The 24,104-nt window shown below is 41.6% G+C and overlaps 1 protein-coding gene across 1 annotated transcript in view; it reads left to right on the top strand.

Moving 5' to 3' along the window:
- Nucleotides 1–507: 507 nt before the first annotated feature.
- Nucleotides 508–24,104, top strand: part of xylt1 (xylosyltransferase I) — a 73,315-nt gene continuing 49,718 nt past the window's right edge. The window contains exon 1 of the mRNA XM_026304309.1: nucleotides 508–835. Coding sequence (XP_026160094.1) covers nucleotides 554–835 — 282 coding nt within the window. The 5' untranslated portion in view covers nucleotides 508–553. The remainder of the gene's footprint in view (nucleotides 836–24,104) is intronic.

Raw genomic sequence — 24,104 nt, 5'->3', positions numbered from 1 at the left:
TTTTTTTTTTTTTTTACTGGATTCCAGCTGGGATCCAGTAAGTGGGCTGTGAAATGGAGATAAACCTGCAGAGCCTCCACTGACATTCATGTATGAATTAGTTAAAAGCCGCTGGAGGCAATAATGTATCAGGGGGCACAGGATTCCTGGTGACTCCCCTGGAGGCCCATCAACAGGGCTACTGCTGTGCTCTCCCTTGTAATGATATCACTGGGTATTGATCAGTTTAACATTTGCAGGTACTTGTTCATAATCAGATTTCCTCTCGGATTATAGAATAATTTCTCTCGCAGTGAGAGCTGAGGGGAAAGTCGTAGGCTACGGCAGCCTGGAGCGTCATGTCTGTGGCTGAACCCCGAGTTTCACCACACGGTGGCCCTGTGCCTCTCCCTGTCGACGCTCCTCCTCGCCTCCGCCACCGTAAAACTCAGCCTCCCTCCCTCCTCCCCTCCTTCCACCTCCCCCTCGTCCTCCCTCTACTTCCACTCCGTCCTCCCGTCGCGCTGCGCAGAGACACAGACGGTCCTCCAGCTCCGTGCAGCCCGGTGCGAAGATGGTTGGCGGCTTGTGTGCTCGCAGGTTGGCCCGCCGGTCGCGGTCCGCCCTGATCGCAGCTCTCACGGTGCTGCTGGTGCAAACGCTGATTGTGTGGAACTTCAGCAGCCTCGACTCCGGCGAGGACAGGGAAAACGGAGGCTCCAGCGTGCGGGAGAAGAGGGACCGGGTCGCGGGCAACAAAGCCGCTGGCAGCGACTATTTCCAGCACGGGGTCCGGCAGCGGCAGCAGCATCTTCCTCCGCCTGGGAGGGGGACGTCTCGCCACATACAGCAGCCGGTAAGACAGCGGCGCTGCCAGTGTATTCATATCATGTCCAAAAAGAGAGCATATCTCGGCGGGGATGGAGCGCGGAGGGGTTGCCAGGCAGGTCAAAACATCCCCAGTTTGCGCTTTTGTGGGAGACGAGCACACGACCGGGCCTCTGAATGAATGAGTGTTTGATTGTTGTCACTTCAACGGAGGGGAAGCTAGACAGACGCATCCGAGAAGGGCATCCTCGGCTGATTGCTAGCTGAGGACAGGAGCCTCACTGCGCCGTTTGAATGAGCCCACTCCAGCACAGACTCCGGGTTACAGCGCACAGCGGAGTTTGAAATCTGGACTGAAGCGTGTAGTTTTCTCCGGGGCACAGTGGCAGCATGGCAGGACGCATCCTTTCACAGGGCAGTAGCTGTAGAGGTGCCTGAATCGCAGGGGTCGCGGGCTCGGGTTGCAGCTCATACCTGTCACAGTCTATTTAGTATTTTAAGTGGAATGGGCTCCAGTAGCTGCGTGGCTCAGCAGCACAGTCAGCGCAGGCCAAACTGAAACATAACCTGCTTTGCAGAGTTGTTTTTGATGAGTGTCCAAAGAGTGGAGTCATCTGTTGTTCGTTAAAGCACAAACAGTTTATTGGTAGTGGCAACTTGAAACCCAAAGACCAACATATTATGGTGGAGCCAAAGCCAACAGCAAACCCACATAATAAATATCTTAAAGACAATAATTAAAGAACAGTGTCCACCGATAAGTCAAAGAGCTACTGTCTTACTATGTTCATTGACATTTTAAAGACCGTTTCCCAAAATCCACATGTTTCTTCTCCCTGTGCTCTGGGGGCCAGCACGACAAGCGGGTCTTGTGTTTGTGCTTCTGTGCAGCGTGTGATTCATTTTCACAACTTGATGTCTGGAATTAAATTCTCGAGAACTGAGCTTCTCTCAAGCAGTTAGGCTGCCCTAAAGAAATTGGACACAGTTGTTCCTGGCAAGCATGCAGCATTTTCCCTTCATAAAGCTGCCAGCCATTCAGCTATAGCCTGCTCTTCAGCCGCCATGCAACCAGTAGATAACTGGCTTTGATGTAGTGTGATACACTGTGGCCACGGCGCACAGTCACTTGGAGCTGTGCACTGTATCATCTGTCTCCTCTGCAGATTTTACAGTGACTCATTTGTTTCATGTGGTAGGACTGTTTGTCCCACCTGCCGGCATCTCCACAGTGCAAAGTCATGCCAAGGACGTGTTACATTTGAGTCCGTTGTCTATTTTCTGGCATTTGGAGAATCCTCTAATGAAATATCACTGTAATATCCCTTTAACAGTCCTGTGGGGACCTGTGACTGTGGTGCTCATTAGTGAGTTTACATTAGAGCACTTTAGGGTGTTGTTATTCTTTATTGTATGGAATTACTCTAATATCTCTATAAGGACTGTACATAAATGATCTGACAGGAACGGTGGATGAGTTGTGTCAGAACCTGTTCATGCTGCACCAACACTGATTTGTCCTGATGCATTTCACTATTAAAACACACAGTGGAGCTGCATCCATGACCTTTTAAAGAAGGGCTTTCATCCCCGTCACCACAGGGCACTTCACACGGTCTGTATGCCAGTCAGTCCACCAGCCAATCAGCCTGCTCTCTGCCTGTCAGGTTGTCAACTTGCTCTCTGCAGTTCTGTGGCCGCCAGACTCCTAACATTCAACTGGTCGCCCCAGGCGACATGCATTCCCTCAACTGGTTAATCACTGCTTTTTCATTTTTTTCTTCGCCTGTGAGCAGTATGTATGTGTGTGTGTGTGTGTGTGTGTGTGTGTGTGGCTTAGCAAGGCAGAATTCTCCAGCCTAAGGCTGACGCATGAGCACCAGCTGATGTTATAGGCAGCACCACGCCTGAGAGAGTGGAGAGCAGCACTTTGATCCAGAATAGAATGAGCCAGAAGCTACAGTATGACAATAGCAGCATTTCTATGGGATGGCTCTGGATGACAGGAACTCCAATTGTCATTAGTGTTTGTTTCCTGTTGTGTGTCTTTAGGGAAATACTGAGTGTGGACATTTTCTTCCCTGGTTCAGTAAACACCATGGCTTGATGTTCACCTCTCCTTCGCTCCATATCTCAGTACAATCACATGAATGATATTTATTTAGCTGTGAGTGTTAAGTCTTTTTCTTCACTGACTGCAGCTACCTGTTGAAAAGCCCCTATCACACATTTCTAATTAGTATTTAGCCTGTCTTGTTGTGTTTTGCATTTTTACAGGAGATAGCATCACAATTATTATTAATAGGTGCTTATTAAGGCAGTCCTGGTGATGGATGTTGAAAAGTGTGCCAGAATTGAACCAGCCTGCCTTCAGCAGGAGACCTAGTAAAGTTTTGAAAAGCGTCTGCCTCCCAGCTCCACATCTTGTTGTCAGCGTTTTCTTTCCATTTGCCTCCATCTTGATCCCCATGTGCCCAGTGGGTGTCTAACTCATACATGCTGTAAAGAGTTTCCGTTAGTCATGGTAATACACGTAACATTATCTCTAATGTACATTTTTTCCATTGCGCTGAGTTTTCCTAATGGTTTCCATTGGTAAAGATGGCATCACAAATTATTTGGAAACGCACATTTTACTATGGTTTTCTATATGGTTCCACAGTATGTTGTTAAACCACAAAACAGCATACACCAGATTTTACCATAACGAGGTTTACCACAGCTACTTTCCAACACTGGTACTCTTGGTTTTGCTGCAGGCCTAATTTATAATTTTATAGTAATAAAAGCCAGTGGATATTTTACTTGTATAGTTTGTGAATAACAGAAGATTTTGTTCAGTGCAGATTAGAGAGGAAAACACAGGAATTAGAAGAGCAAGAAGTGCAAGACAGTCTCAAACTCTTGTCCTGTCAGCTCTTTGGGAGTTCTAATATGTGTCCATAATTAGCCTGATATTTGTATATTATATAACCCTTGAAAAACACTTTCTAATCTCATGGTTACCTTTAGTGTATTCAAAGTGTCTGTGGGTGCTTTTTTAGAATTCAGTGGGACAAAATGAGCATATAGTTGTTTGACAAAACCGATTTAAAAACAGTCAGAACATGAAAGGGCCAGAAATTGAAATAATTTGGTGAACAATAAAATCATGATTGGATTATCTTTTAAATTGTATTATGTACAGTACATATGTTTTGTATTTGGGAGCTTTGTTGAAATCCATTGTCACTACCAGTCTATTCTCCAACCAGCACCACAACCACAACATGATTCATCCGACTGTTCATGATCACAGTGCTGACTCACACTCACACAGTCCAAAACTCGCGCCCAAAATTATGTAGGCTATGGATGTAGATGCAGGGAAGCAGCTCTACACAAACACACCCACACACACTTACATATTTATAGTTACCCACACATATACCAAAAAAAAAAAAAAAAAAACTTTTTCGGCCAATTTCCTTTTTTGGATTGTACTTTAGTGCTGCCACATCAACTGTGACAAGTGAGGCATACCTTATACAGTGCTCATAAAGTAGCTGGTTTTGGAAACGCACAATGCACAACTGTGTGTGTGTGTGTGTGTGTGTGTGTGTGTGCGTGTGTGTGTGCAGTCACCAAACTTTTGTGAACATGTATTAGAGCTTTAAATTAAGGTTACCTTTAAATGAGACTTAGAACTTCTCTTTCAGTGTGAGGTCAATTGAAATATTCAGTATGTTTGCATCTGTGTGAATTCAACTTTCTCCATATGTGACAAAATTTAACAGCTTTTTGGAAAACCACAAGTTTCTGGCAATTGCACTGAGCTATTGTATTGTGTGCAACCAGCAAATTAGGCTTTTTAGGCTTTTTTATTTATTTTTTGCTAATTTAGTAAACTTGGAAAGCCAAAGACACTAAACCTTTCTGTATGATGTGTGGAAGTGTTGTGGATTTGACACTATTGATGCATAAATGTACAATATGGCTCAAGGACTGCTCCCGAGCTTCAGCTGTAGCTGTCTTAGACTAACATTAACCGAAAGTCTCTGAAGCGAATCAGCTTAGGAACATTAATTTTTACAACATTAGTTTAGGATCAAACTGTGTATGTTGAATTTGAACAGTTTGCCTCTTAGTTCCCATCTATTCAGGCTTAAAAGTTTGAGAGTGACAGCTCTTGTATGTATTGCGTATTAAAAAAAATATGCTATTATGTGGTATAACATTTTAAAGGATGAAGCGTCTTTTTTAGGGTCAACACTCTCATGTTTCATGTCCTGAAATTTTTTTTACTCACTTTATAACAAAAAGGCCTTTCTTACCTTTCCCACATATCTTTTATATTCACTTCCTTCTCACATTGTGTTCTTGGCGGTGAAGATTTTTCCAGTGTCATTTCATGTGCCAGTCATTGTCAGTGCTGGTTTTTGTATTATAGCAGAGCCACTTTAGCAGTGGTAATTGGCAGTTAAATTGGCACTCCCTGAAAGTAAATCATATTGGAGTGTGAACTATTCTACTTTAACCAGACCTTAAAACATACATAATTACAGTCCAGAGGCACCAAAAAAGATGCACTGTGTGATTTAAAATTTCAAACGTCTCAATCATTACATCAATAAAGTGTTGCTCTGTAAAACCTGTAATGAGAGAAAAGTAAAGTACAACCTGCCCGTCAGTCCATCCATCTGTTGTTGTGATTTCACACACAGCGAGCTTCTTTTTCAAGTGCTGTTAGTCTCGGAGAGAGGTGGGAACATACTCTGATCTGAAGGAGGAACTGCGCGGCTCAGACTTGAAAGAGACACATCGAGAACTCAAGACACTTTGATCTGGAAGTGTAATTTGTACACATGACACCATCCTTTAAAACCTGCAATGGAAAAATATTTGATTATTATCATAATGCACTATGGAGTGCAAAAACCCTGCCATGTTATTTCGCTAAGCTGACCCTACTTTTATGCAGAATCTAAGTTTCAGTGTGGAATCCTAAAACTTCAGACATTGCGTGGTTAGACTGAAAGTCTGGGTATCCATTGCAGTTCAAACATTGCAACACAGACACATCCCTGGTAAACAGTCGTAGCACAGGTGCCGAAAGGACTGCATGCCTCTTCAGTATGCTATCCATGTAATCTGTTTACAGCAGAGGCAGCAATCTTTCAGTTCTGATGTTATGTAAAGGAGGAATAGTCATTCAATTGTTCAACAGGTGTCAGGATGTTAGAAATACCACACATACACTCAGGAACAGAAAACACACTGGCATGACTCACACAGGCCTGGCAATTATGTTAACTCTTAGGAGAAGAGAGAAGAGCAAGTTCCATTATCCTATTATATATTTAATCGTGCAAATGGATAACTGCATCATCAAGTTAATGGCAGTGTGTTGAGGGTTTAACATCAGCACAGTATGTACAGTATTCTACATAAAAGTAGCTCAGCAAGTCATTGTGTAGCTGGTGCAACCTAACCTGACCATGCTCTCATTACATTTCAGAACTGACTAATGCAATTTAATCAGCTCTGAAAAAATAGTGAGCAGGCTGCAATGGGGCTGGAATATACACTCAACAGCAATTTTTGAATAACGCTTTATCACCAACATAAGAATGTTCTTTAAAAACCTCCAGCTCACTGCCCAGCAGGGCTGTCAGAACTGTCACTTGACAGGTAGTGGAGATACAGTGGAGAGCACAGTCCGACGTGTTCCCAGCTGTGAAGGCCACAGCTGTATGTGAGGCCTCATGTCCTGTCTGGACGCAGTGGCATTTGTTATGTTTCGCTTATTTATTCTGGTGTTTCCTTTGTTTTGTCACCTCTCTATATATTTCAAAGCCCAGAACTCATTATTGTCATAGATACATGAAAATGAAAATGGTCATGTCACAAGTAGGAAGACTGGCATAAACCTAGAATCAGATCAGGGTCTTTATGATTGTACATTTCTACAGAGCGTGATGCACATGTCTGAAAAGGGCTTATCAGACCCGTTATCCTTTCTCCCCTGTTAGACTGTGTGTGAGCCTGCATGTCTGTGTGTGCTTTGCGCTCAGCTTGACACCCTTGTATGCCTCATTTGTAACACTGCAAAACCAAAGATCATAACTACTGTTCATCTCTCTCCTGTCAAGTCAACTCAAACAAACCTCACAATTATCACCAGTAAGGGTTGTGTAGGGGCGTCAACACCCTCGTTACTTGCGCACACAAACGCACGCAAAACTATCACGATGACTTCAGCCCAGGCACCTCTGTGCACCCCCCCCCTCCTCGTCTTCCTCTCATCCTCCCATCATCCTTTGCTGCCGTTACAGATGGTTTCATTCCCCAACACATTAATAACGCATCATCCAGATGAATGAAGCTATATAATACCTAGCGTTGCCAATAATCCCATAGGTAAGAGGCTTAGCAGACAGCCCTGACAGACAGAGAGAGAGACATAGTGAGAGAGATAGGAAGATGAGGCTGTGGGGGGAGTCGAATTAGTTTTATCCATGTTGATATTTAGCTGAGAGCAAAAAGGTTGCACACACACATGTGCAGGTTGAGACATGATCACCATATGGAGGGGTTATAAGGCCAATTGTTCAGCTCCCTTGCTGTTTGGTAGTTTTAGGGTTATCCCTTTAAATAGATCTGCTTTATTTTTTAAAAGCAGATTAGTGCCAACTAATGTAAAACACCACATGGATTACATAATGTTGTCTTGGTCACGATCTTCTTCTCAATAAAAACAAATGTGGTTTTAAGCATAATTCAAAGCACACCAAAATGATTGCAGTGTTTTTCATTTTAATAGGATTTAAAAAAAATAAGTCAGTCTCTCACTTTTTAAAATACATGTTAATTGATGAATATGTAAAAATAAAAACATAGTGCTAGTAATATTTAACAGATCCAATGGGTGTAAATAAATTGCCAGAGGGAACAGTAACTTGTGAACATCTTCACTAGTTTTTTTTTTTGTGTGGAGTCTTTTTCCCTGCTTGACACGTGCAGTTGAAGAATTAACACAATTCAGTGTTACATTGTGGATGGAGGCAAATTCTTTAAGTGAACACTAAGTAATATTACAAAGGAAGAACCAAGATTGTGTTTTTCTGTTTCTTTGATTTCTGTTTTTTATGTGGGTAGGGCTCTTTGCACCAATCACAATTTAGCAACATTTGAATTAAAGTCAGATAACAGTGGGGTTTATGTTGCAGCACTGTCACCCACATCTAATGAGACCACAACCGCACAGTCATGATGAAACAGATTGAAGTTTTTGAGAAACTCTTAATTAAATTATTCTTCATGGAACTGCAATACTAAATCGCTGAAGTTCTCCTTTTAGATTTCATGCAAAGCTTAAGAAGCTTTAAGACCAGGTGTTGGAGAAAAAAAAATCACTTCCAAGGTGTCAAGTTTCATTTCTAATAATGCCTTTTGAATTTAATCTGATGTATCCAACGCACTCAGACATTTTGAATCCAGCAATTCGTTATGAGCATTAAGCATGGAAATCACTATAGTGAAAACGGAACCACTGGTGACACTAAACATAGCAATTGGTTAGAAAATGTTAGTATAGTAGTAGTATAGTTGGTTAATATAATGTTTTGTTGATTGTGTTGTTGATTCAATACACAAATTCTGCAGTTGACTTGTAGTTTAGGGAGAATCCTATGGTCTCAGTATAATGGAACATAAATTAATTTAGCGTTGAGGTGGGACATGATGAGAAGCCGTACTAGCACATTCCTATCGGGTCAGACGGCCTGTGGCGGCAGTCGTATATCCTTTTTGTTGCTAATTTTTCAGGCCTCACAGTGTGTACTGCACTTATAGCCTCTATATTGAAGCCCCTGCGGTATTCACCTTGAATAAATAGAATCGAGTGTGTTTGTCTCTGAACCGTAATGGTCACGTTGCACTGAAAAACACTTGACAGCCTTGTTGTTGAGGAAGCATACGACAGATTGCCCACTTCTCTGAACTTGCTACAATGCTGCTACGTTGACACTCTGATCCACATTCAAAGGCACATGAACATGCAATCACACCCACACAGACTAATGGCAGTGAACATGAGCCACTGCGTTGCTATCTCCTCCTCAACACACCATTTACTAATCCCAATGTATTGTGTAATTTTAATGCTAAGACAGGGGGTTGGTGACAGAAAGAGAAAAGACTACATGGCAGTATAGTAAAGACACAGGGTGATGACACGTCAGCTGGGTAGAGATATGGGCGAACCAGCCTGTCAGGGGAAGCTTCTTCCAGTCCAAGAAGAGACGGAGAGGAGAGAAGCTGACAGCAGCGCTTTTATTCTTCTTCTTCTTCCTCCTCCTTTTTCTCTTTTCCTCACTACTGGAGCAGAATGGCAACAGCCCAGAAGACTTTATCTGTGATTAATAGAGAAAGTGAGCAGAAAGCGAAAGAAAGCGCAATGAAGACAGGCAGAGAGCTAGAGATATGCAAGACAGAAGAAACCTGAAGGAAGAAATGGTGGGGAAAAAAAAGAAAAGATAAATGTCTCATCCCCTCTACAAATCCGACATCATCTCAAATCCCTCTATAATCCTCAGAGGAACCTGGTTTGGTTTGAAGCCTTGTTAGTGTAGCTTGGGCCTTGTTGGCAAAGACTGTGGTTGGAGACTGTTCTTGGAAACTAACCTGAGTCCAAATGGTCTCCATGCATGCAGGGATCAGATCTGTAATTTTCCTCTCTGCTGAAGTTTAAGATTTAGTTAAGCTGATGCCAAGACACTGATCAAGCTTGTTTTATCAGACATCTGTAAATTGGAGCACTCATTCAGGATTATACTGATGAGCCAAGGTTTAGGGTATCTGCTCAGTGATCCCAGCTTTCCATTGCCACTTGTGATTCGGCTGGTTCAGTTATTCACCATGTTAGATATTTGCTTCTGATGCCTATTTTGAATTATTCACGTTTAACATAGCAAAGTGGCCGATGCTTTTGAAAGAAGACAATTTTTGTTATGATTAATGATGCTATTGAATCCTACAGATTTTGCACAGCAATTTTTAAAATATTTAAAATCTTTTTAAAAGGTTTTTAAACATACCAGATTTGTCATTATTGATAACAGTGAATTATGCATACAAAGGGAAGCCTCAGACGCTCAGAATTGACATGTATTGCTTTTTTAATATGAAATGAAATGTGTACACAGCAGCAAAATATGAAAATGTAACTTGCATTTCTACTGTTATTTACTTATTCTAACAGTTGATAGTTGTCACCTGTACAGCAAAGTGGCAAGTCCTAAAACCAAAATAATGAGCTGTAAAACACTACATAGCTTTGAGGAGAGCTGCAGAACTGAATGTGTGTGTTTTAATTATAAGCAAAAGCGTTCGCATTATATATGTTCATTTGATCCACTCTATATAAAACATTGTGTGCAGCTTTAATACATAATAAGGTAGTTAAAAGATTCACGTGCTCAGTCTCTGCTATAAGAATGTCTTAAACGTGTTAATAGGGTGCTGTTTGACTTAACCATTTATAGCTAGCTAATTTGCATATATTGCACCCATTACATAGGTATGAGACAGTTACTGGTACATTGCATGTGACAAAATGAGGGGTTGGGTCATGTTGAATAATCTTTCACTGTGAGGTCAGTGAAACAGTTCAGCTGAGGCTGACTTTGCCTCAGGGCAGTCTCTGTAGAGGATGTCGGAAGGTACACTGGAGACAGCTGGGACGTGCTACTTAAATGTACAGACTCATACAGACCATCAAAAATCCACCCAAATGCATATGTGTTCATACATCCTTTGCCACGGTCCTGAGCATACCTTCTGTGCTTCTGGGCACACATTTGTAGAGTACATAACATCATAATACTCTCCTTCCTGCATCACAAAAAAGATTCACTCACACACTCTCTCTCTAACACAAACACACGTTTGCATGTACACAAAGGCCTCTATCTCTCTACCTCATCCTGGCTCATGCACAACACACGCACTTATTTGAGCATAAATAAAATGATAAAGCACTCCACATGCACCACATGAATAGCTGCTCTTCAGTATTCACGTCAAACAATCACGACCAGCCGGAGAGCTGATACTCATTACTGAACAGGTGTTTTCTCCATTGGCAGTGCATTTAGATCCTGTCTGCCCTTCGTGCCTGACACCCCTCTCCATCTCAAGTGCAGGGCTCATGAAGTCTTAATGCAGACGCCTGCTGTCACGTTTGCATCCTTCACCTCGATTACTTCCTCACCCTCTTCAGCCCCGCATGCTCCCACTCCTCATCTCCCCGGTCGTCCTCTCCTACCTCCTTTTCTTCTCCAACCTCAAGAGGGGATGTCTCACCGCGCCACTGAGTAGTTCACTGGTTCCCCAAGATGCCGCAGGCCTCCCAAATCAGCTTCAATGAGGAGCCCTGCAGAGGCTGTCGCTGCCGGGGAGAAATTGCGCTGTAATTGAGCTGCGTGATAATAATACGTTCTTCTCTCTGATTTCCTGCCAGCGGTGAATCATCAACACCATCATCATTGTGCCATCACATCAGCAACGCTCCACAGACGCTTCCACGCTGCCGCCGCCGGAGCTGACCTGCTCTTTAACTCCATTCACTCCCTCTCTCGTCACTTGCTCTTGTTTCACTTATTTTATTCCCATTTCCTTTCTCCTTCACTGTTTTGCCAGTCCGTTCTCGCCACTACTCACTCCTCTCATCTGTCTCCAGCCATCCTTCCAGTTTCTGTTCCATTTCATCGGACGGTATGCGGAAATCTAATGAAGGAAAAAAAGATGTGTGTATGTTAGGGTAGAGGAAGGTGAGGGGAAGATATTTAGAATGGCTGATCGTGTATGAATATAATGTCAGTATGCCTGTTTGCTACATAGTTAAGGCATCCATGCTCCTATGGTTGGGAAAGCAGGGAATCTTGCTAATTTTATTTAACAGTTTGAGTTTCCTTTTTGGAGAATGATTTGAATTTTAAGTCTTTGAACATTTAACCTGTAAATCCTTTCTCTTGCTTACTTTCACATTTGTGCATTCCCATATTTACATAAAGGGCATAAAGGTTGTTGTGTTTCCCTTTACGGCAGTTTGTTAAGGATGATGGAATGTGCATGTGTGTTCATGTACATGACAAAAGTGCATGAAATTGTGGCTGAGTGAAAAATTATGAGGATTGAAAAACATGGTGGCAGAAAGGGGGAGTGGGGGAGGGGGGTTGAGACAGAGGGTTAATTGACTTGGAGACGTACACACGCAGATGTAAAGAGAAAAAGACGTTAGAAAAAGGTTAAAGGAAAGCAAAGGCTTGCCAAGACAGGTCATAAACTTGTCTGTTTTTTGTGTATGCCTGTGTGTGTGTGTGAGGTGAGAGAGAGCTCCTAGCAGGAAAGGAGTTTACACACAGCTTTCAGTGCTTTAACCATCCTCATGAGAATTGCCTTTCCATAGAAAAGAACCATTAGGAAAATCATTGACTGCTTATTGGTGTCAGGACTCTATTTGTGTTTGTGTGTGTGTGTGTGTGTGTGTGTGTGTGTGTGTGTGCATGAGAGCGAGAGAGAGAGAGAGAGGGAGAGCTCAAACAAAGAACAATACTGCTCTTTTTTTCTCTCTCTCCCCTCCAAATAGTCAGTCTAGCTTTCAGGAGGGTGCTAGGGCTTTTTTTGACTTCTCTCTTTGTTCTCAACTTTCCCCCTTAACTGCTGTGAGTGAAATCCGTTTTACTCCCACAAATAGGCCTACAACAATCTTTTTATATAACTCTCAATTTATCCACTGGATAGATGAATACGTCTTTTTTTACACTGGGCCAAGTAGGTCTTACAACACTTCTCCAGTAACATTCATACATGCTTCATGGTTTTGTGACGTCATCTCTGGACTGGCTGCTGCCGTTGGGCTGAAAAGTGAGGACACTAACCACATATTATAGCTGTACATGCAAAATAATAGCAAATACCTGGCGTGTAAACTGTATAGATGTAATTCAGCATGTTGACTGAGTCAGGTTATTAATATTAGACTGCCGCACATGTGCACGTGTTCAGGAGACATACTATTGAGAGAGATTTGGTCAAGGCAATTATAATTCAAGCAGGGCACGTCTGCTTGCTTAGCACTCAGTCTATTTGCCTAAAAGACACAAATGACTGCAATTTAACAGCAATAGAGGAGGACTGTAATGAGTTGGTAACTATTTTCCTGATGTGAGTGGCTCTAAGGTGGGAAGAAAAATCAAAGGAATATGACTATTTTCTCTGGCATTTTGTTCAGCAGCAGCAATGGAGATTAATTAGCAGAAGGAGATTATTACCTTCTCGAAATTATTCTGTTACATTTTTTTCTTTTGTTTTTCCTTAACTTATATATTTCCATTTGATACCTAATGGGAGAGCATGGTGGTTATGATGGACCCTGGTGTCAGGTTATTATGTTTACTTTCGTAATAGTATTATGTTTAAAAGAACAGATCAACATTTTAGGAAATACACATATTTTATATAGATTAAGCAAACAAGTTATAATGGGTTCGTTAGTGAACTATGGAGTTGGTAGTAGGAGGAGGATTTCATTACCTTTGGACAGACTTTCCATCACCCCCCTTTTCCAGTTTTTGTGCTAAGCTAAGCTAACTGGCTGTAGGCTAAAGCTAAATATTTATATTGATCTTCTCATCTCATAAGCATGTTTCCCAAAATGTAGATGCATTCCTTTAAATGTTTTCTACTGTTTTTGATTTGTTTTTCATAGCCCTCAATACGACAGATAGCCCTCGATTATGTCATTATCTAGCTTTCTGGTTGTGTTAGTTCTCACATTTCTTTGAGTGTCTGTCTTTTTGTATTGTCCAACTTTACTCAACAGTTGAGGATAAACCTATTCTTTGCCTGGACACTGCAACCTTTACCACTTTGCTGAATTTGGCTTCTCTATCTTATCACTGGCAGTTTGAGATGAGAGCTTTAAGTGATAAAATTTGGTTGTTGTTGAACCGAGTGTGTGATTTGAGGATGCACCTTCCTACATAACAGGCAACAATCAAAAATCTGTAAAAGGTGTTTACATCTCACAGTGCTGGGATTAAGGCCTTATCAGCTTTCTAAAACCAGGATATGAAAGTTGACAGTTCATTGTTGACCTTGGACACAGTGGCTGACAAAACACTCTCAACTCAAGGCTCGATTACTTTCTTATGAAGAAGCTTTTGACAAAGTGTGTTCAAACTCGTGTTTAAATATACTGAGCACCATGTACCATGTAGAATTGTGTTATTCAGTCTAGGGCTGCAACGAATCCTCGAGGAAATTGAGGAATTCGATTACAAAAAATCCTTGAGGATTTGTTTAATTACTATCACTTGCGTTATCAGGCCTGCTCTGTCTAAGGCTCATTGTTCCACACGGGCCGGAATCATTGTCTTTATACGTATATCAGTATCAAAAGTTGGCATTATGGCAGAGAGTGAAAAAGGCAAAAAATGTTCAAACTTAAATAAGATGACAACACGGTGCAACGCATGTATTGTAAAGTAGAACTGACGAACCACAACAGCACTTTGTCAATGCTTCAGCATCTGAACAGAAAGCATCCAGTTGTGAACCAGACCGGCTCATCCAGCAAAGCCAACTCAAGGTAACATCATTTCAAGGCAACCTGTTGTTTCTGTCATCCATTACACAATAGTATTATTGTTTAAAAATGCAAAAGTCTATTAGGTATTTTATCCGAATACTCGAGTAATCAATAGCTGCAGCCCTAATTCAGCCAAATATTAGTGCACTCATTTGCATCTAAATATTTGCCTGTCAGATGGTTGAAAACCCCTTTTCATGATCAGAATTGCAGGGGTCTGTGTCCAGTCCAGCAATGAAAAAAAAAGTTACATATTCTCAGTTTGAGCAGCAGACTTTAGTTTATGACAGACAGGTGTGAGACTTCGTGAGGCGTGAGGTTAAATTCAAAGCAACCCTAGGGGCAAAGAGCTGCCCTTTATATGTTTCCTGCTGCATGTGGTAAGTGTTAAAACCATCTGGGTGGGACCAACATCATGCAATGTAATAAATATGTACATGAATAGAGTAAGAATAACTAATATTTACATGAAACAGCTGCCTGTAAGTAATTGAACAGTACATAATGATGTGTATATTGTTGTGACATATGACATATACAGTGGTGTGGTAGTTTGGCCTACCTATAAATACTTACTAAGGAACTATAAATACTGATTTTGAGTTTGGTAGCACGTCATATGCACCAACATAACCTTTCATTGCTTATTCTGAGGCTTCCAACCATATCATATGATCCTGATAGGCAGATGGAGTTTGCTCATTTCAGTCTTGGAATTGTAGATATTCAAAGTTTCCAGTATGCTGAGCACCATCTGTTAATAAGGATTGTGTGATACAGTCAAAAGCACCAGATTAAGCAAGTAAGTGGATCTTGAGCTGAAATTGTCAACACAGTATAGTTTTAACATGTGCCAGAGGGTAAATAGGAAACACTAAAAACACTGTAATATCCTTAATGCTAGCCTGTATGTAAACGTAGTTGGTGAGTACACCATGGGGACCCAGAGTAAGGTTTACATAACTCATATGTCAAATATTCAAATGAATGTAAAGAATGGGGTGGCTTTCATATAATATGGTTTCATTTGATTAAATACAATGATTTCTGCATTTCTATTCTATATAATAAAACTACAGTATGTTGTTGTAGGTGCAGTATATTCAGCAACGCTGCTGCTCATCTCAGTCATATATCTTGAACTCTTATTCCATGCCACACTCTTTGTATACACAGTGGACACACTGCACAGGTTGTGTGTTAGTTTACAGCAGTGACACCAAGGACAAATCTAGTACATTTGTTTGACTGAAATTTTAAATAAGAACATAATCCCTGTGTGATGCTGCAGTCATGTACTCTTTATGCTGAATCATAAATGCAGTGTGTGTTAAGATGACTGACATCAAACCTATTCCAGTGATGCTTGTGCTGTCAGCCATAGGGAGCTGCACACTGCACTGCATATATCGCGTACATAAATCCTCTACAGTGTTACTTATGCTTTAAGGATGAACATTTGCACTGTAAGTTTATGAGGGCCATGTGGCTGCATACATCCTTTATGTGTGTATGGAAGTGGATTAGGATGTGGAGGTACAGTATGTGCATGCTGCACTGAACATCTAAGGTCAGGGAAGGTGATAGGTCTCTCATCTTGTGTATTTATGTGCGTTTGTGTGTTTTGTGCTGCAAATTGCATTTCAGCCTGCAGCGGGCCCAGTGATTCAGAGGACACAGGCTGCATGATGTGCACTGTCTTTGACCCATCTCTACAGCAGCTGTTAATATAACACTGCAGCTGTGTGCTTGTTTACGTAGGTCTGTGGAGATGAGGGGAAAGGGCCATGTAAGTGTGGATAAATATTTATATTTGTCATACATTTGTCAATATTAGTTTGCACTCATTGTGAATGAAATGTGCATGTGTGTGTTTCATATGAATGTACAGCTGTGTGTACTTTTGTGCCTGCTGGGTCACTCCAGTCCCTCTGTGCACTTGCCAATGCTCTGCTTTGGCTCCCAGAGGTCCCAGAGGATTTTTTGCTGAGATATGCTGACAAATTGATGGTTGTGGACTAACTGCTCTTTCTGTGGCTGGCACCGGCCATGACGTACTCTGAATACCAAGCATTGGCCGTGAGCACTTTTCCCTGTTTCTTTGTTTCTCCTCAAACATACGCACACACACACAAACAATATGATAACACTGAGCAAACCAGAATTTCAAATGGGCCCAGCTTGAGAAAAAAGCTTAAAATCCAGCCTAAAATCTGGATCAAAACACCTAATCCTCAACTCTGGGGGATCTGATCTGAGTCACTGCGGGGTCTGGCTATTGGCCATTACTCTATTCCTCATCGCCTTCTCTCTCGGCCTTTCTCCCTTTTTCTCTAACGCCAGCTCATGCTCTCAAATTTTGGACAGCTGTTTCACACTGTGAAAAGGAAGGAAAGTAGCTTTAATTTTCCCAATAATGCCTCAGTCTGTGCATCTGCTATGTCAGAGTGATTAGCGTAGCAGAAGCTGTCTTTACTATAGTGACAAGACCATATGGTTTCCGTATGTACTAGTAAACATTAGGCTTGATCTGCACTTTGTATTAGAATTAGTTTTACATGATGATATAATCATTAAATCTTTCCTTCGATACACCAGGAGCAAGGAAAATCTTTTGAAAATGATTGTCCAGGATGAGTTGGGAATGTGGAGGGTTCATCTTAGGGCCTTCATCCAAAAGGAAAAAGTATGTTTGGGGGGTAAATGTTCAATAGATGTTATAGTATTGAACTCTAGAATGTAATCTCACACACTCACACACTTCCAAACACATCCACACAAGGCAGTCTTTGCATTGACACTGACTGCAGCCAGTGAAGCTCAGCTTTCCCCACATCGCTCAGTAAGGGTGCTCCTCCTTGCTGCATCACACAGTCTCACACACACAGAGGAGGCTCTGTGCGGCTTTTGAACAGTTTCTCCTAAGAAGGAAGGAGTTCAGCCCCAGCCTGGATTTGGTTTGCCACACAGTGCCTCACTGTAGCCAGCTAACCGTGCCTTCAGCTTCTGAGCCTTCAGCTGTACCAACAGTCAGCTAGCCTCCACCACTTGCCAAGGCTAACCACATAATTACTGCACTGGTTTGACTGAATCGCTTCACAATGCAGCACAGAAGCATGATCCTGCAGTTGCAGAGAGCCGCTTAAGCCAAACCCTCAAGCACATGAGACTACGAGGCAAAAGTTTGACCCTGCAGTTGCAGTGTGGTGAAGATAGAGTCGACTTTCTCAGCTTATCTTTCTCAGAAGGCCGTGGATTAGTAATCCTTGGGCATTGTCGCAGTGTAGCCTAGCTCAGACTCTTTCTTATGGATCAGCATCAAACAACGTCAACACACCAATATCGCAGTTGACCTTCTCCAAGTTGTGGTAGGAAAGTGTGATTGGTGGTGGTCACACTGTGGCATTCCTCTGGAGGGCTGGAGAGTCACTCTGTCTACAAACCAGAGCATAAAAAGAGACTAGCCCAACTGAGGAAGCTGATGTTTCAGTGTGTGTGAGGTTGCCAGATTTATATCTATTTGCATGTGTTCCTGAGTGTCTGAGCTCTTTCATATCTAATTGTGTATACTAAGTATGTACATGCACGTGTGAGTGGACACAGATGACATGAATTTCCCCTGGCTGCACCCAGTAGCCATAACAGGAAAGGAAAATGTAGACAACACTCAGCCAGAAAATACTTAAAGTCTTGGTGGAGTCACTGATGTAACCTGGGGACTTCCTCAGTCTCTTGTTTTTCTTGCATTGTATAACATCTGAAAGCAGCACAACCGTCAGGAATGACAGATCTACACAAACTGGATTACTGTGTCAACTAAATAAATAATTAGGTATTTTCCTGTAACTTTAGCGGCCTATATTTCTATTTCTATTTATCATAGGATGATTATATGGTGAATGCTTTGATTTCTATTGACTTCGATTCACAGGTTAGCTGTTTTAAAACTGTGTGAACATTGCAGGAAATATTTTTAAAGAAATATTAAATGCAGAGCTTCAATCTGAGACTCTTTTGTGGTTTATCTGTTTTTGTATATACATATGTACAATAATTATTCAGTTTGGTGCCTCAGAAACTTTGACACTGAGGTCAGTGTGTTGCTGGGATGGAAACACAGCTCATTGCCTTTTCCTTTCCTTTCAGCTTCTAATTTTGATGATTCCCATTACTGGATTACAGGTTGAACAAGCTAAGCTTCAAGAATTGGTGCTTTCAGTGAATTCTTTGCATCCCTCACATAGCAGAGACTACAGCAGTTGTGTACTGTAAGTAACATCAGACTTTGCTTATAAGCCACGATGAACATCATTGTGGTTAACAAGGCCTGAGTGGAGCCGCTGATATCTTACACCCCCCCAAAACTACAGGCAGCAAAAGACAACTCAACCCAATGGCGAAAAACAGCCAACATTCACCTTGTTGACTAAACCCAACTACTGATTGTAAAAGAGAGGTAGGGTGTGATAGACTACCCGAGGACCACACTAAAGTCACAGTAAAAGTCCTGCTGTGCAGATGGAAAACGTGTAAAAGATTTTTGCCTTGTCAGTCGCTTTGTAAAAAAGCAATTTCCTCTTGTTTCCATTGAGGTTGGAGATAAGCCAGGACTCCCAGCACACCCAGGAATATCTTACAGATCCTACACACTTCCTGTTATAGAAGAGAACAAACAGACCTTCACACTACACACACATAAACACATGTGTTATAACCTGCAGAAAATGTGGTACACATGGACCTAAACCTGTGCACACACATACAATCCAGACAGCTGATATCAGGTGCAACACCTTGTTTTTTTTTTGTTTTTTTTTTACAGATATTGTGATTATCTTACACTAAACAGGCCTCTTTATTTAATCCAACTCATTTACTCAATGCCATTATTCCATTTTTTATATATACACCTCTGCTGTATTCACTTTTGGCAGCAAGATTTGTTTGCAAAAACCAGCGTACATCATTAGTAAGATAACCCGCTGAGCAAAACTGACAAGTGCAAAAAAGAAAGAAAGGAAGAAGAAGCAAATGACAACCATGATGTAATAAAAAAAGTTTTTCAGAATAACTGCGTGGGAGGAGATTTGCAGTGACCTAATTAAAATGTTGGAATCCTGAGAGGAATCAATTAAGAAAATGTCAGTTAGGCTGAGCCAGAGGAGGGGAGATTAAGCGGCGCAAGCTCGTATGCTGTCTGATTTTGGCTCTTCTCTTTTATCATTAGTGCATGGAAACAACAACGAAGTGGGTTGGTGTTGCCCTGATGTTAACCCTTTGGGTACAGAGAACAAGGATAGCAAAGTAATTGTGCAGATTGAGAAAGTTTTAATAATCTTAAAAAACAAAAAACTCTAATGAAAATGGAAATCTAAGACTAAAACAGAAACAGACAGGAAGCTACAGGGCTTTGCCAAAATGGTTCCATCTTCCAGTTTAAGCAGTTTAAGGTTTCCACATCATTACTGTACAGGAGCACTATAAAAGTCACAACACTATTAGCATCATCTAGCTAGCATCCTTGCTGACATCCACCAGCCGTCCCACATACATTCTCCCCGTGGGGAAGCTCCATATGGGGCCAACATGTTTCTGCTGTGCTGGACAGGACGGGGCCATACGGATGCTGTCGGGCTGCGTGTAGCATGTATTAGAGCAGATGACAGCAATGGTAATGTGTCGATTGCCAGCATGCAGGAGGAAAGAGATGGGATGAACAATGAGAGGGAGCTGAACAGGAAGCAGGGGGAGGACAGAGAGGAGAGGGATGGAAGGACAGCTGGTATTAAAATTGGAGTTAGTTATGGACAACTAGGTGACATGTTGCCATGAGGCAGATAACAGGACTCTGTGGACCAAAGATGAAAATGGGAAGCATCGGTGAGGCTCTGATGCCAAAAAGTACAAGATCTTTGATTCCACTTTCCTTTGAAGTGTCCATGAAAATAACACCATGTGACATGCATGAATTTCAGCATTGCGTGAAAAACATATCCAGCATCTCTAATACTGAGGATTCACTGTCTTCATTGACTTGCACAGCAATTTCGCACTGCTTTCTCAATAAGCACTCACCTTACTTTAAATTGCAATCAATTCAGAAATCTGGATTTCATCAAAGTTTTAACAACGAAAACATTCTGTACTGTAAACGGATGTTATATCTCATCTACTGGATAGTAATTGCAAATGTGAATGGAAGTTTGTGTTAATATTTTTGAGTGAGCTGAAATGGAAGTTAATAGTCCCTCTACACTCCAGCACCCTGTGAAATCCAGGCCTGTAGTGTTTGTTCAGAAGCCGTCCATTTCCACGCTGCGCTACACAAACACAACAGCAGGTGACTTGTTTCAATATACCAGGAACCAGATTTTTGCCCAAAACCTCAAAGCAGCTGCAGGAGACTTTACATAATTTCTGTCATCACTCCTAACTTGTGAACTGGTTGGTGTTGTGCTCTGCTGTCCTGTGCAGTCCCATGCAGCAGCGGGTTTGTGTTGCTGGTTATTGGTTTTAGTGTTGCAATAGCTGGGGGGCTACACTCAAGTTAAGCTGTCACGCCTATAATAAACAGCAGATTTCACTGTAGAGCAACTCATCTGTTGGTGTGTGTGTGTGTCTCTGTGTGATAGAGAGAAAAAGACACAGCAGATATAGTACCTTAAGGGGAACAGTCTGACTGCTGGGGCCTCACAAGGTCCTTTCACACCCACCTGTTGTTATATGCATTTTATTTTGCCCATTAAGAGGGAGGCTATGACTTTTTCACTTTGATGGCAGTGTGGCTGCCACGATGATAATGTCGGACACAGCTACTGAGTGAATAGTTTTCTACAGAATCATAGTTTCTAGATCATCAATCCCAATGACTATGTTTAGTGCTAATTAGCAAAGAGTAGCATAATAACACACCAAATTTAAGATGGTGAACATAGTAAACATTATACCTGCATGTCAGCAATGTTATTCAGAGCACACATTAGCATTTAGCTCAAAGCGACACTTTGCTTCAGTACAACCTCAAAGAAGTATTCCAGTAGCTGTAAGGTCTTAAGGGCTATTTACTAAACCTGTTGCAACAGCAGTATTCATTTGCATACACTGGTGCCTCTATTGTGACCATGTGGACTGAAATGGCACATAGAAGAAAGTGCACCTTTACTGCTTCTGAAGAAACCAACCACCATATTTCCAAACTGCACCCATGTCATCATCTGCCACCAAAATCATTTTTGATTTCATTCAGCAATGGAAGAATGCAAGTCTCCCTCATGATACAACAGTCAACAGTATATAACAAGTTTTTGAAATTATATGTGGATTAACTGTGGATGCAAGTGATGTGATTGTAACAGCTTGAAAGATAATAATACTACCTGATGATAAAGTTAGTTAGAGGTTACCTCATTTTTTATTCTGTACATATTTATATAATACGGTTTGCTAATGTTATGATGCCACTGGTATGAAAATTAGCAAATGTATGGTGACTTTTTGAGCAGGGATTGAAAATATTTGGCAATTTTGACTGTAACAACTTCCCAAATTCAGACTCCCACTTCCCCATATTTTTGAAGATTAATAGTGATGAAATGCCATGATTTGTGAGGTTTTTTTTAAAATTATGTAATACTTTGATGTCCTCGGTATTATTCACTTCAACTGTCATTGATGGAAACATACACTTGTTCTGTTTTCATTAAACCATGCCTGATATTTGATAGATGTCCTCTCACTAGTATTTTTAAATACATTTTCCTCATTTGCACAATTCTCTCTCTTTTTCGTCTGGGTCTTGTTTAATTTTCCTTTTTCTGTTCACCTCTTGTTTTTTCTGTTTAGTTTGACACAGAAGCTCTGTCACCTCAGCACTTCTCCCACTGTGTGTGTGTGTGTGTGTGTGTGTGTTTCGTCTTCTAGTGACATTTCCGTGCCAGGTGTGACAAATAGCAGGCAGAGAGGAAACATTTATTCCCTGTGGTGAGCTTAATTAGCCTATCAGCTAAGTCTTGGCACCAGCTTGTTTTGAAAACCACACACACACACACACACACCCTTACATGCACACACATTTATCCTCAAATAAGAATTCACCAACAAGACACACATACACAACAGACAAATCACTTCAGTACATGAACCACATAGATAATTGGACAGTACAATTAAATGATGTCTAAATCACAGCTCCAATCCTTGTTTTCTTTTCTCATTTTACATCCAGAGGGACTCAACTGTAGCCAACCTCATCTTTTCTCTATTAAAAGGTTAAATCATTTACAAATTACAGCTTTCTTCTAGCAGTTAGCATATGGTGGGTGTGTAAAGGCCATACAAGGCCAGCAGATGAGACTGGAGCAGAGACAGTGAAGAGAAACAGCATGTGTGTTCCTACTGTGTGTAATTTTATGAGCAGTGGATCACATTCAGTGCTGTTTTACATCCCATATTCATCTGCATTTATCAGTATGCACATGTGTGTATACATGGAAACATCTGTCCAGTGCTGTGAGTGTTTGTTGTTGTGCCAAAATGCACATCTGCAGCTTAGAGATGGAAGCTGGGAGGGAGGGGGAATGAAGGAAGAGGAGAAGGATTCATAGTGTCCAGTAAACCTGGAGCCAAGCGAGACACAGCCAGTCCTTCTGCTAATTACACACACACATGAAGACAAACGCACACATGTTCTTAAATGTGCTGTCAACTGAATGAGCAGTATTGTTCTTTGTCTCTTCTCTCCTCAATCTGTGTACAAATTACAGGTATTAGTGGCTCCCTGTCTACCCCAGTCTTTCTTTCTTTCACACTGAACTGTGGCCTTGGCATGTCTCTGTGCATCCCTGCTGAGGAGAAGGAAATGAAAGCAAAAAAAGTTGCTGATGTCTCTCCCTGCTTAGCACTGGATTTCTGGGCTTTGATGCCAGCCAGGTGGTGGAGGGGATATTAACGTGCCCTTTGGGGATAGAAGGGGGGGGTGAACGTTGTAATTTGACCAGATTGAGTTGCAGCTTGTTTTGGGTGCGGCCTGGTCCGGCAGCCTTGCTGGCAACAAATGGCTTTTGATGTCAGCATTAAATGGTTGGGTGGGATTTTAGAGAAACTCCCTGCTGTTCTAAAGTGGGATTAGCAATGGAAAGTCAACACTGAGAAGAGAAGAACTTTTTGTTTTCCAGCACATGTTTGCTTGTAAATGATTGTTGAAAGGTGTTTTCATGTTTTAAATCCACAGTTAGGTTGAAATAGCACCTGAATTCAACGGATTGATTTTTGGTTACATCAAGCAAGACTAGATATTATGGTGAAAATGAGGCACTGCTACATTTTCTAGATATTATCAGTCCTGTCCTTCTTTGTCCAGCAGCATGTTTTCATTGTCAATATATCTGCCTCCCCACAATAAGACTATGTTCATAATCTTACCTGGTCAGACAAGAGTTAAAATTAACATGTGACTCACTGGTTAATGAAGACAATCCACTTTACCCAGTCATGGTTTGACATGACTAAGAAGCCAGTTGCAGCACGGTGGATGAGTGGTTAGCACTGTTGCCTCACAGCAAGAAGGTCGTGGGTTTGTGACTGTGTGGAGTTTGCATGTTCTCCCTGTGCTTGTGTGGGTTTTCTCCAGGTACTCTGGTTTCCTCCCACAGTCCAAAAACATGTA

The sequence above is a fragment of the Mastacembelus armatus genome, chromosome 1 (genome assembly GCF_900324485.2).
Source record: "Mastacembelus armatus chromosome 1, fMasArm1.2, whole genome shotgun sequence".
Lineage (NCBI taxonomy): Eukaryota > Metazoa > Chordata > Actinopteri > Synbranchiformes > Mastacembelidae > Mastacembelus > Mastacembelus armatus.
The sequence above is the reverse complement of the archived record's forward strand: the minus strand, read 5'-3'. Positions and strand labels throughout refer to the sequence as shown.